This window comes from Rhopalosiphum maidis, chromosome 2, assembly GCF_003676215.2.
Source record: "Rhopalosiphum maidis isolate BTI-1 chromosome 2, ASM367621v3, whole genome shotgun sequence".
NCBI classification, from domain to species: domain Eukaryota; kingdom Metazoa; phylum Arthropoda; class Insecta; order Hemiptera; family Aphididae; genus Rhopalosiphum; species Rhopalosiphum maidis.
Genome location: NC_040878.1, coordinates 81,756,838 through 81,772,236, shown reverse-complemented (window position 1 = coordinate 81,772,236; position 15,399 = coordinate 81,756,838). Strand labels below are relative to the sequence as shown.

The following is a 15,399-nucleotide window of genomic DNA, read 5'->3' as shown; positions in this document are numbered from 1 at the left end:
AAAAATATTTTCAACATTTATTATTCAAGTGTGTACAAGCATAGACAATTGTGGTTGTGTCCAGTGTCCAAAATATTTATATTTTATGATAAGTCCGATTCGTACGATTAGTGTATATGTCATACTTGTTATTAGTTTACATCGAAAAAAAAAATAATTTTTCACTTTTTAGAAATAAATGCGATGTAAATTTTTTTTTTTACCCCAGAATTTGGACTCTAGTGATACCCATGAACAACTGTATTCATTAACAGACTAGTTTTAACTTCTTTTATGTTTGAGGCGTTTGAGCTTTGTGTATTGGACTTACCTATTCTTAACTATCTAAGCAATGGTGTATTCACGGGGAAGGGGGATCTAGATTCTGGGGCCTTGGGGGTTTTCCCCTCCAGGGATTTATGATTTAACAAATACGAATAGAAAGCTTGATTTCATTTTAAAATTTGACTAAATTTATAATGTAATAAACTTTTTACTAACTATATATCAAATGGGTTTAAACTCGTTTTTTATTTTACGCTGCTTTTGTTTTTATTATTATACTACACCCCTCTTATGATATTACTCTATTATTCGGTTCTTTCTAAGCATTGCAACTCTTGCCTCTTGTTATATTGATCCAGATATTTCTTTCATTTTATCTTTTCTAATGCAGTGGTGCAGTTGATGCTCTGGATAAACTCTCATCAATCTCACTCTTTGTGTAGTCCTTTCCTATCCAATAAGAAATTACTCACCTTTTTATGTTCCATCTTACCCCATCTCATATGTTAATTATCACCACTCGCCAGAATCATCTACCGGTAATCAATATAATATATTATTTTTGTTTTTCAGCTACTATTTTCAAACATCTTTAATCATTTTATTGTTTTTAACGTCTTATGTTTAACTATATAACTTTAATAATAACCTGTGATAAATTGTACTAGTTAAATGCTACATAGAATCAAAATAAATACATATTTTGGCTTGTGCTAGTCATTAAAAAATAATATAATATAATTATTGACTATAATACATTATATCATGACGTTTATGAATATAACTAATATAAGATCATGATTTAAGTGATTTATGAAACACTTAAGAAAAATAATTTATAAACGCTCCAAACCATAGACATATAATTCTATCTATATTTTATAATTTTATTTATGCGCTCCAGAGTATTATAAAATTAATATTGTGAACCGTACAATGTTTAAAGATATTAACTATTTTAGTATTTATAGCACGGTTATAAATAAATATTATTTGTGCTTCTTGCGCTTAACTGAAAATATGGCTTATATGGATCATGACAAATTATAATTTTTTTAAATCTAATTTGTCATGATATGGATCACGGTCTTAGAAAATATCACTTTAGATCTTTTAAGACTGTGATATGGTTCATCATTTCTTATCATTTCTCCATTGTGATAACTGCTATCAAATTGCTGACACCTGTACGACAGAATAAATTTATTCTGTGCCTGTGCATGCACCGGTAGAACGGGTACACGTCTTGCCGATTGGCCAGCAAGACGGTCTGTTCAACTGTTCATGAATGTGTTACGAACATTACGAATTACGATGACACTAGTCAGTCAGTACTCAGTAGTCGATTAATGATAACTTGAATAGTGATCAGTGGACAGTGGATACTATTTTTAAGTTACTGGTTATAAAATTACAACCTTCAATAATATAAATTAAAATATTTATAGTTCACTATAATAATCTATATTCACTAGTCAGTAAGTAATCACTTAAAAAAAAGATCCATTGTCGGTAATTATTCGTTAATCTCTCTTCTTTAGTTGTTATTTGTAGATGTGTCCTTGAAAATAGTTCACTGACAATTTCTCTCGTACTTACGGAGACGATTTTTTGAATAATTTGTTTTATTATGCAACTCATGCAAATTTTTTGTATTAAACGTCGATAGTCGTTGATTGTGTACATTACCAATTCTATAGCTGACCAAACATTTAAAGCCCGCAATTTTCGAGGTTGAAAATTGAATATCAAGAGCAATTATTAATGTTGTAAATATCACCTTCATAAATTTGTAGAATGAATATATTTGTACTACAGTTCTTACTATTATAAAATATATAGTATGAAGTTTGGTTTTTGAATATTTAATTAAAATTTTTATGTTTGTAAAAATCATACAAACCCTTGATTTACTTGTACACGCATAATAAAATGTTAATAATATAATAGTTTTAGATATAATGAATGTATTATTTTTATTCTAGAAATATCAAAACAAAACATGGACAATTTACGTTTTGATGGACGAGTAGCAATTGTTACCGGAGCTGGTGCAGGTTTATTGAAAATTATTTATATAATAACCATACATTAGTTAAATAAAATTTAGTCTAATTTTTTTTTTAAATATCAATGGGTTGTTAATCTATAATTTTCATTTCTTCAAGTTTTTATAATCAACATTTCCTGATTCTTTACAGTCTACACCTATTTTGGTTTGGATCCGAGGATTTTTAGTTTCTAATTTATGAATTAATAAATTATATTTGTGTTATTTTTTATTCTAGAAACCAAATTTTTCAGTTGTAACATTTTTACAGTTAAATTATTAACATACTATTTAAAATTTTGTTGTTACTAACTAAAATTTAAAAAAGTTGTGTTTTGATTTTAAGGTTTGGGTAGAGCTTATGCGTTATTATTTGCCGAGCGTGGAGCTTCTGTCGTTGTCAATGATCTTGGTGGTAGTCGATCTGGAGATGGTAGTAGTAGCAAAGCTGCAGATACTGTTGTATCAGAAATCCGCTCTAAAGGTAAGTTAATTTCTATAATAATTTATCTTCTATGATTATATTTATTAATTTAATTTATTATTAGGTGGAAAAGCTGTTCCTAATTATGACTCTGTCGTTGATGGTGATAAATTAGTACAGACTGCACTTGAAAACTTTGGCCGTATTGACATAGTAGTGAATAACGCTGGAATACTAAGAGATAAATCGTTTGCACGAATCAGTGAATCAGATTGGAGTAAGTAAATAGTCCAATTAATTTTATTTCAATTTTACTGATTATTGTTTTCCCGTATAGATTTGGTACACGATGTTCATTTGAAAGGTGCTTTTAAGGTTACACAAGCGGCATGGCCACATTTTCGTAAACAAAATTATGGTAGAGTTATTGTCACAAGTTCTAATTCTGGTTTATATGGAAACTTTGGACAAGCTAACTACTCGTAATTAAATAAAATAGATTTTAGTTTTACCAAAGTGATAAAATATTTTTTTTTTTCAAGGGCTGCCAAATTGGGTTTAGTGGGTCTTTGTAACACAATGGCAATTGAAGGTAGGAAAAACAATATTAACTGTAATGTGATTGTACCAACAGCAGCATCTCGGCTCACTGAAGACATTCTACCACCAGGTATTTAAAACATTTTTTTTAATTAAAAAAAATCTCAGTTTTAAGTTCTGGTAACATAAATATATTCTAATGATTGTGTAATAATAATATAATGTTCCTTAGATTTCTTTGCCGAATTAAAACCTGAACTAATTGCTCCTGTAGTTGTATGGCTTTGTCATGAGAACTGTGATGAAAATGGTTCTATCATTGAATCAGCTGCTGGATGGGCTACAAAATGTAAGAATTTTAAAAAACTAAATTTTATAAAAAGTATGCTTTACTATTTAAATAAAATAAAATTATAGGTCATTTGGTGAGAGGAACTGGTGCTATACTTAGACACAAGATTACAGACACAGTTAATCCAGAAAATGTCCGAGATGTTTGGAATCAGTTGACTGATATGTCACAAGCAACTAGACTGAATTCTATTGAGGTAATTAAATTGATATCTTAGTACTTATCCATTTAATGTACTATAAACCATTCCCATTCCATTATTTTGACTACTGCCTGATGTTACAACTATCAGTCTAACTACCAATTCAATTATCTCGACTAACCAATTGTCAGTATGCATATTACTTTTCTGTGAACATGTATTTATGTTTTATTTCCAAAATATTTCAGTTTTAGGAACCTTCTCTTCTTTGGTATTCACAGTTTTTTTTATCATAGCTGTTTTTGCATTCACGGTGTCTTTGAAGTAAATCATTTTTTTTTTTTAAGTAGTGTTTTGTTCGATTTTGTGTAACTTTGAATAATGAATAAGTGACTGGTGGTAGTTACAGCATTGGGCAGTAGTAAAGATAATATATAAATACTAATATTACTTTATTTATTTATACAATTAACAAGTAAAACTGTTGATTGTAGGAAGCATCTTCAACTTTATTAGGAATTTTAGATGAAATCAAATCCGGTCCTGAGGAAACCTTAAATGAAGCTAGTGGTGTGTTTAGTTACAATTACCGAGATTCCATAATTTATGCTATTGGAGGTAAATTTAAAATATTAATTAATTCTTACTATTTAATTAAAAATATATATTTTTTTTATTCATAGTTGGAGCAAATGTAAAAGAAGAAAGTGATTTACAATACTTATATGAATCTCATGAAAATTTCTCTACAATTCCTACTTATGCAATTTTACCCAGTCTGATGGCTACTATGAGTAGTAATTTGATAACTGAAGCAATACCCGGCAAAGAGTTTGATTTATCTCAGGTATAAGTCATATGTATGCTTATCTTTGTGGTTTATTATAAAACTTGTTTGTGGAATATTTAGTACACTACTGATGCTTTAATTGTTGTCAAGTTTGAATGTAGGCAAGAGAAAATTAATCTTAGGTAGTCAATAATGTTTTATATATATAAAAAAAAAACTATCTTACCTAAATAACTATATTACTACATAATATATTTTAATTAATCCATATTAAAAGTACATAAATTGTTTGTGTTTCAATCAATAATCCTAGTTAATTCAAATGTTCACATAAAAAAGAAAACTCATTCAACAATGTCGTTTTCATTTTTTTTCGTAGAATATAAATGTTAAAAATATTTAAGTTTATAACTATATAACATAAAATAAAAAAAAAAAAAATACATTTTTGTTTGTATACTTGGTATCATCAGACAAATAAAAATGAAATCGGTTTTTTCTTACTGTTAAGATTAGGTTAGATTTTTGCTTAAATGGTTTTGAAGACTAAACATCATTTAATTTTCAATCATACAATAACTAAATATGGTACTGATGTGGAACCATATCACTTGTATACCACTTTAAGTAATTTATGTAACTATTACCACTTATCAAACAGAGATATTAAACGACATGTTTTCTTTTACATGTTAATTAGTATTTATAAAATATTTTCTCAGTATTTTTTTAGTATGATTTCTATTCTAACGCTGTTATTTATTTTAAAAATTAAAGATTATATTTTATAGGTTTTACATGGTGAACAATATTTAGAACTACATAAGCCATTACAAACTGAAGCTAAACTTACAACTAAAATTTGTATTTCTGATGTGTTGGATAAAGGAAAAAATGCTGTTATTGTTGTTGATGGTATGAGTTTTATTTTTTTAATTTTGATGATTTTACATAAATTGTTTCTTAACCATAAAAAATATATTTTTCTACATATTCATTACTTTTTATGTTTAATTTAAGCGCTAAATAATTTCTTTATTAATTATTTTAGCTAAAACGTATGATGAATCTGGTGATTTGATCGCCACATCACAAATATGTACTTTTGTTTTGTCGGCTGGAGGATTTGGAGGGAAACGAGTGTCCAGTGTTATGATTCCATTACTTGATGAACCTAATCGGTCTCCAGATTCAACTGTTAAAGAGAAAACTTCTGTGAATCAAGTAATGATTTTTATTTATGTATTAGGAATGCTTAGTCATATTCATTTCTTTTTATTTTGAATACAAATATATAATACAATTATTTTGAATTATATTACATTCACACATATCATACATTGTTATTAGGCAGCTGTTTATAGATTATCTGGTGATCTGAATCCTTTACACATAGATCCATCATTTGCACTTGCTGCAGGTTATCAACAACCAATACTTCATGGTTTAGCAACTCTGGGTATGTCAGTAAGACATGTTCTCAAACAATTTGCTGATAATGATTCAAAATTATTCAAATCACTTAAGGTATTTGCATAATAATTTTTTTTTTAATTTGTCGATGTTAATAATAACATTTACTTGAACTACAATTGTTATACGTTAAATCACTGAAATTAATCTTAATATAGTTTTAACTTTATCTTTTGTTACGTGTGTACTTGATAAAACATTCATTTATTAATTTAACAGAATGTAGGACATTCATTTTAATCTAAATTTTGATTAATTAAGGTTAAATATTAGATATTTGAAATATTGCATTATTACTGTATGTTAATAAATGCGTAATTAAAAATCAGTATTTTTTTTTATTAAATTATAAGTTATTTGAAGAAAAAAAGTAAAAACCAAATATTGTTAAACTGTATTATGTAGTATGATTAGTATAAAATAAATGTACAGAAAAATGAAATGCATGTATAGGGAGTATGAACAAACAGCTCATTAATTTACAAGCTACATTGACCTCTAGGTGAGATTCAGTAAACCAGTTATACCAGGCCAAACATTGTGCACATCAATGTGGAGAGAAGGGAGCCGCATTCACTTCAAAACTACTGTATCAGAAACAAACGACACAGTTCTATCAGGTAAATTTTTTCTTTAAGGTAATATAATTATCGGTCTTCATATTTTTAATATTTATTATTATTTATTTTTATATAAACATATACTCTATATCTAGTCATATAGATGATATTCATGTGACCTTGATTGTTTCATTTAATAATTTAAAACCTTTAATTATGCCACCAATTCAATTACTTAACATACTTATTGACCTATACAATTATTTAACATATTGACCTGTACAATTAATATTCTCATACAGCTATAAACAAAATGACAGTTTAGTTTTTAAGACTTATCAGCAAATTCTTCGGAATAAAATAATTAAACAAAAATTATGTTTCAACAAGCTTATCTTATATTCTCTGTTGTTATATTTTTATTATTTTTCACTGTATTTGCTATTATATTATTTGTAGATTTTGTTTTCACTAGGTGAGTTTCCTGTTTTAGATTAAATCTGCAATTTTGTATAAAAGCATTATTTTCCAAGGTCAATTTTTAAAAAACAATAAAATAAATAAATGATAATTTGAAAATGTTTATTTTTAATTTTAAATCATAAGTGTTATTTTTTAGGCGCTTACATGGAATTACACGAAATTAGAATGCCTGCCAAGCCACATGTGGTATTGTGCTCTGGAAAAGTTGAAGAACTGCCAAGTGATGCAGTATTCCATGGTATGAAAGAACGTATAGAATCTAATCCAAGTTTATTAAAATCTATTAATGGAGTCTTTGTGTACCATATCACAAAAAGTGGTAAAGTTACTAGTACATGGAGTAAGTGTTATTTTATTGAAAATATATCTATAATGAAGAAACTTGTAGAGTTGTATTAATATTAAATTATCTAAAATTAATAATTAGCTGCAGACTTGAAGACTGGTAAAATTTATCGAGGAGAACCTGAAAAAGGCATTAAAGCAGATACAACATTGACTATTGATGATTCAGATATGATTGATTTGGTAAGTATCACAAATATTATACTGTTATTATGCATCCATAATATATATGAAAAACCTTTATTCAGGCTCTTGGAAAGCTAAATCCTCAAATGGCATTTATGAAAGGTAAATTGAAAATCAAAGGGAACATCATGTTAGCTCAAAAATTAAAAGCATTAAATACTGAATCCAAGTTATAAAAGTAATTTATATGTTTTTGGAATTCAAGAAATAAAATTTAAGGTAAGGTTTATGGTGTTAAAGGGTGGGGAATTTGCCTTGGATCATAATTTAAATATATGTAGTGTTGAACATTTTTTATTTATTTTATTGATTTATGTTTAAATGATCTTTTATGTGTAATTAGTTATTTATTATTGTTTTTATTTCTTTTTTTTTTTTTACCGAGCAATATTTTTAATAAATAAACATGATTGTATTTGTTATTTATTTAATATTTAGCTATTAAACTGATCAAATTATACATCCTTTACACATTTCTTTAAATTTGTATGTTTTAAAATACAACCATTTCAAATTAAATATGAAATATTTTTTATTTGTAATATTCTATTAAATGAAGAACATATTATACAAATAAAAAGTCAATTTATATAATAACTGAAATGTTACTTTATTTATGTCCAATAAAATATTAAAATACAATAAAATGAGGAAAGATAAACGTGTGCTGTAGGGCAAGGTGAAACCATGGGGAAATGACGTCAACAATAACATAAAATAAAATAATAAGATAAAAATAAACTATAAAACTTTTAAAAATTATCTTAATACGCTTTGTTAATTAGAAAAAAAAACAATTATATCTATATACGCTTAGGTAAATAATAAAGAAAAAAATAAACATTTTAATAATATAAGTGGAAACAGCTTTTTGATGATTAAATTTTATTTTATTTATATTTATATATATTTAAATATATATAAGTATTGATTTTGTGATTATTTTGAAACCAAAAACATGATCAACCTGAGAACAATAAACAAATTTTAAAATTATTATCCTATAAATACATACCAATATTATATGATAAGTAACATCAAACATAAACATAATTTTTAGACATTTATTATTTATATAGACTATAACACAATTTACTGTGATTTATAAATTTAATATCAAATTCATTATAATTATTAATTATGCTTCAATTCACATATTTAATATATTTAAATGTATAAGTAATATTCAAGGTTAAATTAACTTTAAAATTATAAATAACAAAATAATATAATATTAAGACTCAATCAAATCTATTAAAAGTTTAATTTTATTTGTTTTTTACCTCAAGTTGATAGTTTTGGCAGCTAACAGCCGATTACATTCGGCTGAGTCTGGTAATGGCAATGTTACAAATTGTGTTTCTGTTTCATTCTCGTTGAATTCAAACTTATAAATTTTCGGATTCACCTTCATATCACCAAATGGTCCTTTAACTACTAGATAATGGACAGACATGGGTGTGGGGATTTTGGTTTTCAGAATCAGCTATTTACAGATGATCAGCATGACGACGACATAATTGAGAGCGTAAAGGAAACAGAGGAATGAATAAAAAAAAAAAAAAAAATCAATTAGTATTTTCAGATACTACAACGAATAACCTGCAAAAAATAATCCTGAAATATTAGTGGTAAAATATGATTAATTAAGTAAATTCTTTTAAAAGTATATTAGTTCCGAATGCACCTGAAAAACAAAACTCAACCCAAATTATTATACACAGTGCTTCCAAATGTTAGCATAACTTACCAGGACAAGAAAAAAAAATAAAAGCATTTTAGTATATTTCTGACTAATGACTTACCAAAGCTTACCCTTTATACAAATAAAAATGAATTTAAGAAAAAAATACAATTACAAGTTTTTAATAAATATGTTTATAATAACCTAGCAAGAATAATTAACAAGAATCCGTAAAGTTTACTTTGAAAACGTCGTAAAAAACAAAAACTGTTTATACAAAAAAATCCTGCGATCTGATCCATATGGGCGTCTTTAATTGATGTTTCAGCCGTTGTTATCTCTTCGATGGTGTTTAGGTATAATGTGTCTAGACGTGGCGGACGTAGAGAAACGGGCAAAAACAAAAAAAGAAACACATTTTATAGATGGCAATATGAATTTTGTCGTGCATGTGCCGATTCAGCGATAGATTGATTTGAGATTCCATACCATGAGGATGATGCAGTCGTAGTAGTAGTAGTACTAGTACTAGAAGTAGTAGTAGTTGTGCGATGTTCTTGAAAACTGTGAACGTTTATTAATATAACAAAAAATATCTTGTCTCCTGTTTCACAATTGTAAATAGATTATCCATGTCACATTGATTTTAGTTGAATACACGTCGACCTTAAACGTTACAGTGATGAATGACATCCAAATTTGTGGTGTAACCTAACACTGAAAGGACTGATAACACGTACATGGATACTCGTGGTTGTGTTTTACGCATTTGTGTATATTATGGGTTAATTATTGTTTTTTCTTATATTAAATAGAACTTACCTGTTTTTTTTCTATGAAACAATGTTTTTCAAATTATATTATTTTAAAAATATTATAGTGAATACAATACAAAAATTTAAAAATTAATACATTTTTTTCCTACAAATGTTGCACATAAATTACCTGGTATGACATGTGACGATCAACACTCAATGCTGGGTCTCTTTGCATGTTATTGATGCGGGTTTTGACAACCCACTGAAAATTGAACGCCGAAAATCGGGCAGTCTCATAGTACAATTTGTGTACAAACTCTTCTGTTCTGTATGGTTTTAATTGCAAATCTAAACATCAAATTAAATATCGATTTAATTTAAACATTAGTTGCCAATGTTGCCATACTTCAAAATATTATACTATATTGATGACTTACCATTAAATGTTATCTTTTCAAAACTCATCAAGTCAAATATAGTGTCATACAAAAGCTTCTCTTCCTGAAACTTTTGGTCCATAGCATCAAGTGCGGACATAACATCTTTTCCCGTAGTTGATGGGTGAGGGCACACTTTTTCGTGTTCAGACGCTTCATGACTGGGTCCACGCCAAGGACAGCCTATTTTACTGTATCCACATTTTACTGGTCTAAAAATGAATGTAAACAAAATATAAATGTTTTCATATACATAAACTACTTTCCATGAATACCTAAATATAAAAAAAGTTAAATTAAGCTTACCGTTCCGCACAAAGCTGTTGTTCATGATGTTGTAATGTGTTACGTGGAAATTCTTTAGCGCAAAACTGACACTCTGATGGAAGTTCACTAACTGCTTTCTCAACAGCCAAGTTACGTGTAGCTGTATTTTTCGCAATGTCCACACGACAATTAGGACATGTGGCCATTTCATCTCGTAAACGTGCATCAGCCAATAAATGAGCAAAGCATCCAGCGCACATTAAATGCCCATTTGTACACTGTAAACAAATATACAGTATATAAAGTTATTACATATACATACGCCATAGATTAGTAAACAATATGATTCACCAAAAATGCTCACCAATTTTTTCTTCAATAATATAGTTATTCAAAATCTATTATTTTAAATTTTTAAATATTCTTAGATCATATTTCCAAATTCATGAGAGTTTTTACTATAATACTATTTAAAAAATTTTTTAGGTATTTTTTAAAGACATTTTTATGACATATTTGCATTTTTTAATGTTTTAGGTCAAATTTCGATTCCTAAATTCGTAAGTTTATTACTCGGTAAGCAATCAGCATAATTTTTAAAATAAATGGTTATTTCACTTTCATTGATAATACTTATTGATTTATATGAACACGGAGTGCCCTACGACACATTGTACCTAATTAGTAATATTACAGTATCTACATGACTTCATGTTACATACACAAAGATATAAGATAATAAAATACTCTAATAATGGGTAAAACCACAATTCCAAAAATACAAGTACGCCAGAAAGGATGTTTTCAGCCTTTAAAAGAATCAAAACGTATTTTCGAAACATATCATAATATGTTGATATTGTATAAGCTGTGCTTAATAAAATACATTTTCATAATAACTAATAAATCAAATATTTTAATTTTGTTTGTAGAAAAGATTTAATTGTCTATTTAATGCTGGCGATCAATGATGATGTTAAATTTTTAAGCGAAGAGGTGATGAGCGTGCCAAGAAGCTAAGGAATCTAGATATAATATTATAAAAATAAAAATATTGATAACTAATTTAATACACTTTTTGTTCATTTTTATAATATGCAATTTTTTTTTTTACAATAAAGAGATCTCTCATTGGAGATATTTTGTCAAGAGATAAATATACATTATAAAATTATGTATATATTTAATATTATATATTTGGGGGTGGGGCGCAAAGCCCCCACAAGTTATATTGAAAAATTTATTTTTATATTCCCCCCCCCATGAAACATTTTCAATTATGACACTGGTGTATTATATGGATTTAGTATCAAAGGATAATAGGTCCATAATAATTAATTTGAAAGATATGGGTTTATGTCGAGTTGAACATTTTAGTAATCGATATTAATAAATCAAAATGTATAATTAGTAAAAAATATTGTTTAATCTATTCTAATAATATGTTAAAAGATAAATATTATTTAAGTTTCACATATTTTACGACGCATGTTTAGTTCTACAAACATATAGTAGGTTTAAATACCTTCTTAAATAAAATGCAGAATTAGCAGTTGAACGCATTACTCGAAATCCTAGTTCAAGGGCACAATAATTATTAGGGCTTAGTATTATCACATAATAATGAAATTAGATTTCATTTATTCTGTGGTATTATTGAAAAATATACACATTAAAAATAACGTTTGAAAAACAAAAATGTTATAAGATCGTATAATATAAATAATATAATAGATGATAAATATTAACAAATGACAATTCTGTCATTAAAAACAAATTAGTGTGCGACATCTGTCACATCATTATACCGAATAAATGACCATTAATTTCGTTATTAATAATTAATTTAATGCGACCACTTTAATATTATACCTATGCTAAATAAAAAATAAAAAAATAAATCATAATAAATCATTTTACTAATAAATAATATTTCGAGTTGAATATATAATTATACACTATAATACTAGTTCCTAAATATTATATTTCAATATATAAAATTAATTATTAACAGTACGTTTTTAAGAGACTTTATTTGGGATTTTTTTCATCGAGATTTTTTACCGATTACCATTACAGCTCACATCATAATATGTGAGGGTGAACACGTCTCAAAATTGTTTTTAGTGGGCGTTGACGTTTTATGACTGTTCTATACTCATACATTTTTACTATAATATATTATCATTAATTATAGTTAAATAATTTGATATACATTTTTCGAGTAAATGTGCTTAAATAATCATTTTTAATCTTCATAATCAATTAACATATTTATTCTTTTTTAAAATATTCAAAGTTTTAAAAATTGTTTTTTTTTACCGAATACCATAACATACAATTGTATTTTGTTCGAATAAATATGTATTGTCAATTTCGAACACACATAATAGTGTCTGCTGTCTAACTGAGCACATGGCATGAAAAAGATAACGGAAAGACCCAGCCGCACCAGAAATGTATTTTTATTATTATTTCATACGATTAGTACCGATTCTATGCTGTTGGACTTTGCACCACGGACGATGGACCGTGATTTATCTCGGGAATGTATGCAAAATTATTGATGAACACACCGTAGCGAGAAGAGGCTAAGGTCGTTTAGATTGGGAAATGCCAAAAAGGTTGGTAACTAGTATCTACAGTACTAAGCCTAATGTCATCGTGACGCGCAACAATACGGAAACGCACGGACGTAATCGAAATGTCGAAAAATATTATATTATAATTTATTTTATTACAACAACGATCGGGGAAAGGTGATAAACGAAATTCGCGCGCGCATAATTTAATGTCGTTGACCCAGGGACTACAGCCGCGGCGGCGGCATGTCGGTCAGCTGGTACGAACGACGACAGCAACAACAACAACAATAATAATAATAATAATAATAATAATAATAGTTATAATAATAATAATAATAATAATAACAACAACGAGATGAGTAGAAGATACGATTTTTAAAAATAGAACACAGAACAGATGAGTGGTTTGGAGTCAGAACTGCGCACAAAGCGTTCGAAATCGTTGATTCTCACCTGATAGATGGACGACCTGGGCAAGTCCAAGCACACGGCGCAGCATAGTATGCCTCCCAGCCTATGCTCCAGCTTTTCCGAAGCGGCGTGCTGCTTGTCACCGCCACCGCCACTCCGGCCAAACACATCACCGCCGCTACCTGAAAGCTTGGCCTTTTTCGGGTTAGGTTCTCCGTCGTCTTTAGTGATGGACACGTTCTGCTGCTGTTCATCCATGGCCGCCGTTATGTTGTCCGGTTGACCACCAGTCTCCACCGCGGCCGTCTGCGTCGAACCTTCACCGTCGGACATGGCCCGACTATTTTCCGGAAAACGGCGCGGATGCAAAGAAATTGCGTTTGAGCAGACCCAAAGGTTATGTGCCAGAATAATATCGTCTACTCTGTATGACTATTTACGAGCACCACTAGTATTGTACTATGCGATACTCGCGCACAACAGCAAAAGAAAACCCAAAAACGAGAAAAACAAATTTGACGGGGCTCGGCAGTAAGAGAAAAAAAATTAATATACTGATATTACGTTCGGTTGGTGCGCGACGAGTCAAAGTGGTACGGACTACGGGAGAAAGAAAACGATATAAAAAAAAAACCAACAACTGCGCCGTAATAATAAATACAACTTGTCCAGCGGACGGGCGGGCGGCTGAGTCACGTCAGCTGTTCGATCGGGCTGCGCGCTTCAAGGACGGCATACACGCGCACGCGCACCGACTTGCTCTACGGCCTGCTGTCGGCGATGCGGGAGGGCTGTCGGGCGGTGTACTTCCCTTGGGCGGTGACGGCGGCATGCGTCCGGTGACGTGTACACGTCGCTAACGCCGTTCCACCGCGAATCCGAATGCGGGACTATTGCGGATATTGATTATTTGATTATCGCCGACGACTCGCGCGTGCTCGTCACCAGCCGCGGTGCAACATAGGTCCATAGAGTAATATTACTCTATGCGGTGCACGAAACGTCGTGGGGACTCCAAGGACGGTATACTAATACTATTATTATTATTATTTTTTTTTTTTTTTAAATAAACTTTCGCAACTCGTAATGTTGCGGGAAGCACCTCTTCCTCCTTCTCCACGAACGTCGTGTAAACACTAAACGCACTAATGACACGCGATTTACATTATACCTGTGATAATAACGGACAATTATTTGTCTTTAGCCTATTTTAGTGTTATAGGTAATAATTAATAGGTGCATAAACTGGTAATAGGTCAAAAAGTCCGGAGATAAAAAGACCATGGACAAAAAGTCCGTTTAAGTTTGACTAAAGTCCGGATTCAGTTTTTATAGTCGGACAAAAAGTCCGAAAATACAAAATATTTTACATAATGTTATATTTGTTTAAAAATTTTAAAATGTTTGTAGACATATTATATATATTTTTTTTTCAATTTTCTTATTTTCATGTATAATTATATAATTTATTATCAATTTTAATTTTAATTATAAAAATTAAATATAAATTCGTCAATACTATAGATACCTAACTATAGTGAATTTCCGTTATATTTTTGTTGGTTATACAAAAATATAATAATATAATATGTGTATAAATATTTTTAAATTTTTAAATATTTAAAATGAATATTAATTTTTGGACTTT

The 15,399-nt window shown here is 28.8% G+C and overlaps 2 protein-coding genes across 5 annotated transcripts; one reads left to right on the top strand and one right to left on the bottom strand.

Moving 5' to 3' along the window:
• The first annotated feature begins 1,563 nt into the window (after positions 1 to 1,563).
• LOC113555196 (peroxisomal multifunctional enzyme type 2) lies at positions 1,564 to 8,024 on the top strand. Of its 4 annotated transcripts, none has more exons than XM_026959575.1 (17): positions 1,564 to 1,591; positions 2,250 to 2,321; positions 2,661 to 2,798; positions 2,863 to 3,015; positions 3,076 to 3,220; positions 3,281 to 3,408; positions 3,511 to 3,627; positions 3,696 to 3,826; positions 4,267 to 4,390; positions 4,456 to 4,619; positions 5,354 to 5,477; positions 5,614 to 5,786; positions 5,913 to 6,089; positions 6,538 to 6,655; positions 7,215 to 7,418; positions 7,506 to 7,606; positions 7,672 to 8,024. In XM_026959575.1, the coding sequence occupies exons 1-17, from the start codon at positions 1,579 to 1,581 to the stop codon at positions 7,783 to 7,785; spliced, it is 2,196 nt and encodes a 731-aa protein (XP_026815376.1). In that variant the 5' UTR covers positions 1,564 to 1,578; the 3' UTR covers positions 7,786 to 8,024. The 4 variants fall into 4 exon arrangements, with proteins under 4 accessions (XP_026815376.1, XP_026815377.1, XP_026815378.1 ...); XM_026959576.1 differs by lacking the exon at positions 1,564 to 1,591 and adding an exon at positions 1,598 to 1,742; XM_026959577.1 differs by lacking the exon at positions 1,564 to 1,591 and adding an exon at positions 1,848 to 2,033.
• Positions 8,025 to 8,433: 409 nt separating this feature from the next.
• Positions 8,434 to 14,439, bottom strand: LOC113555198 (cysteine and histidine-rich protein 1 homolog). The gene is made up of 6 exons (XM_026959579.1): positions 13,794 to 14,439; positions 10,795 to 11,033; positions 10,489 to 10,700; positions 10,239 to 10,399; positions 8,893 to 9,095; positions 8,434 to 8,576 (listed from the first exon to the last, which is right to left on the bottom strand). The coding sequence occupies exons 1-6, from the start codon at positions 14,082 to 14,084 to the stop codon at positions 8,549 to 8,551; spliced, it is 1,134 nt and encodes a 377-aa protein (XP_026815380.1). The 5' UTR covers positions 14,085 to 14,439; the 3' UTR covers positions 8,434 to 8,548.
• Between the last annotated feature and the right edge of the window lie 960 nt (positions 14,440 to 15,399).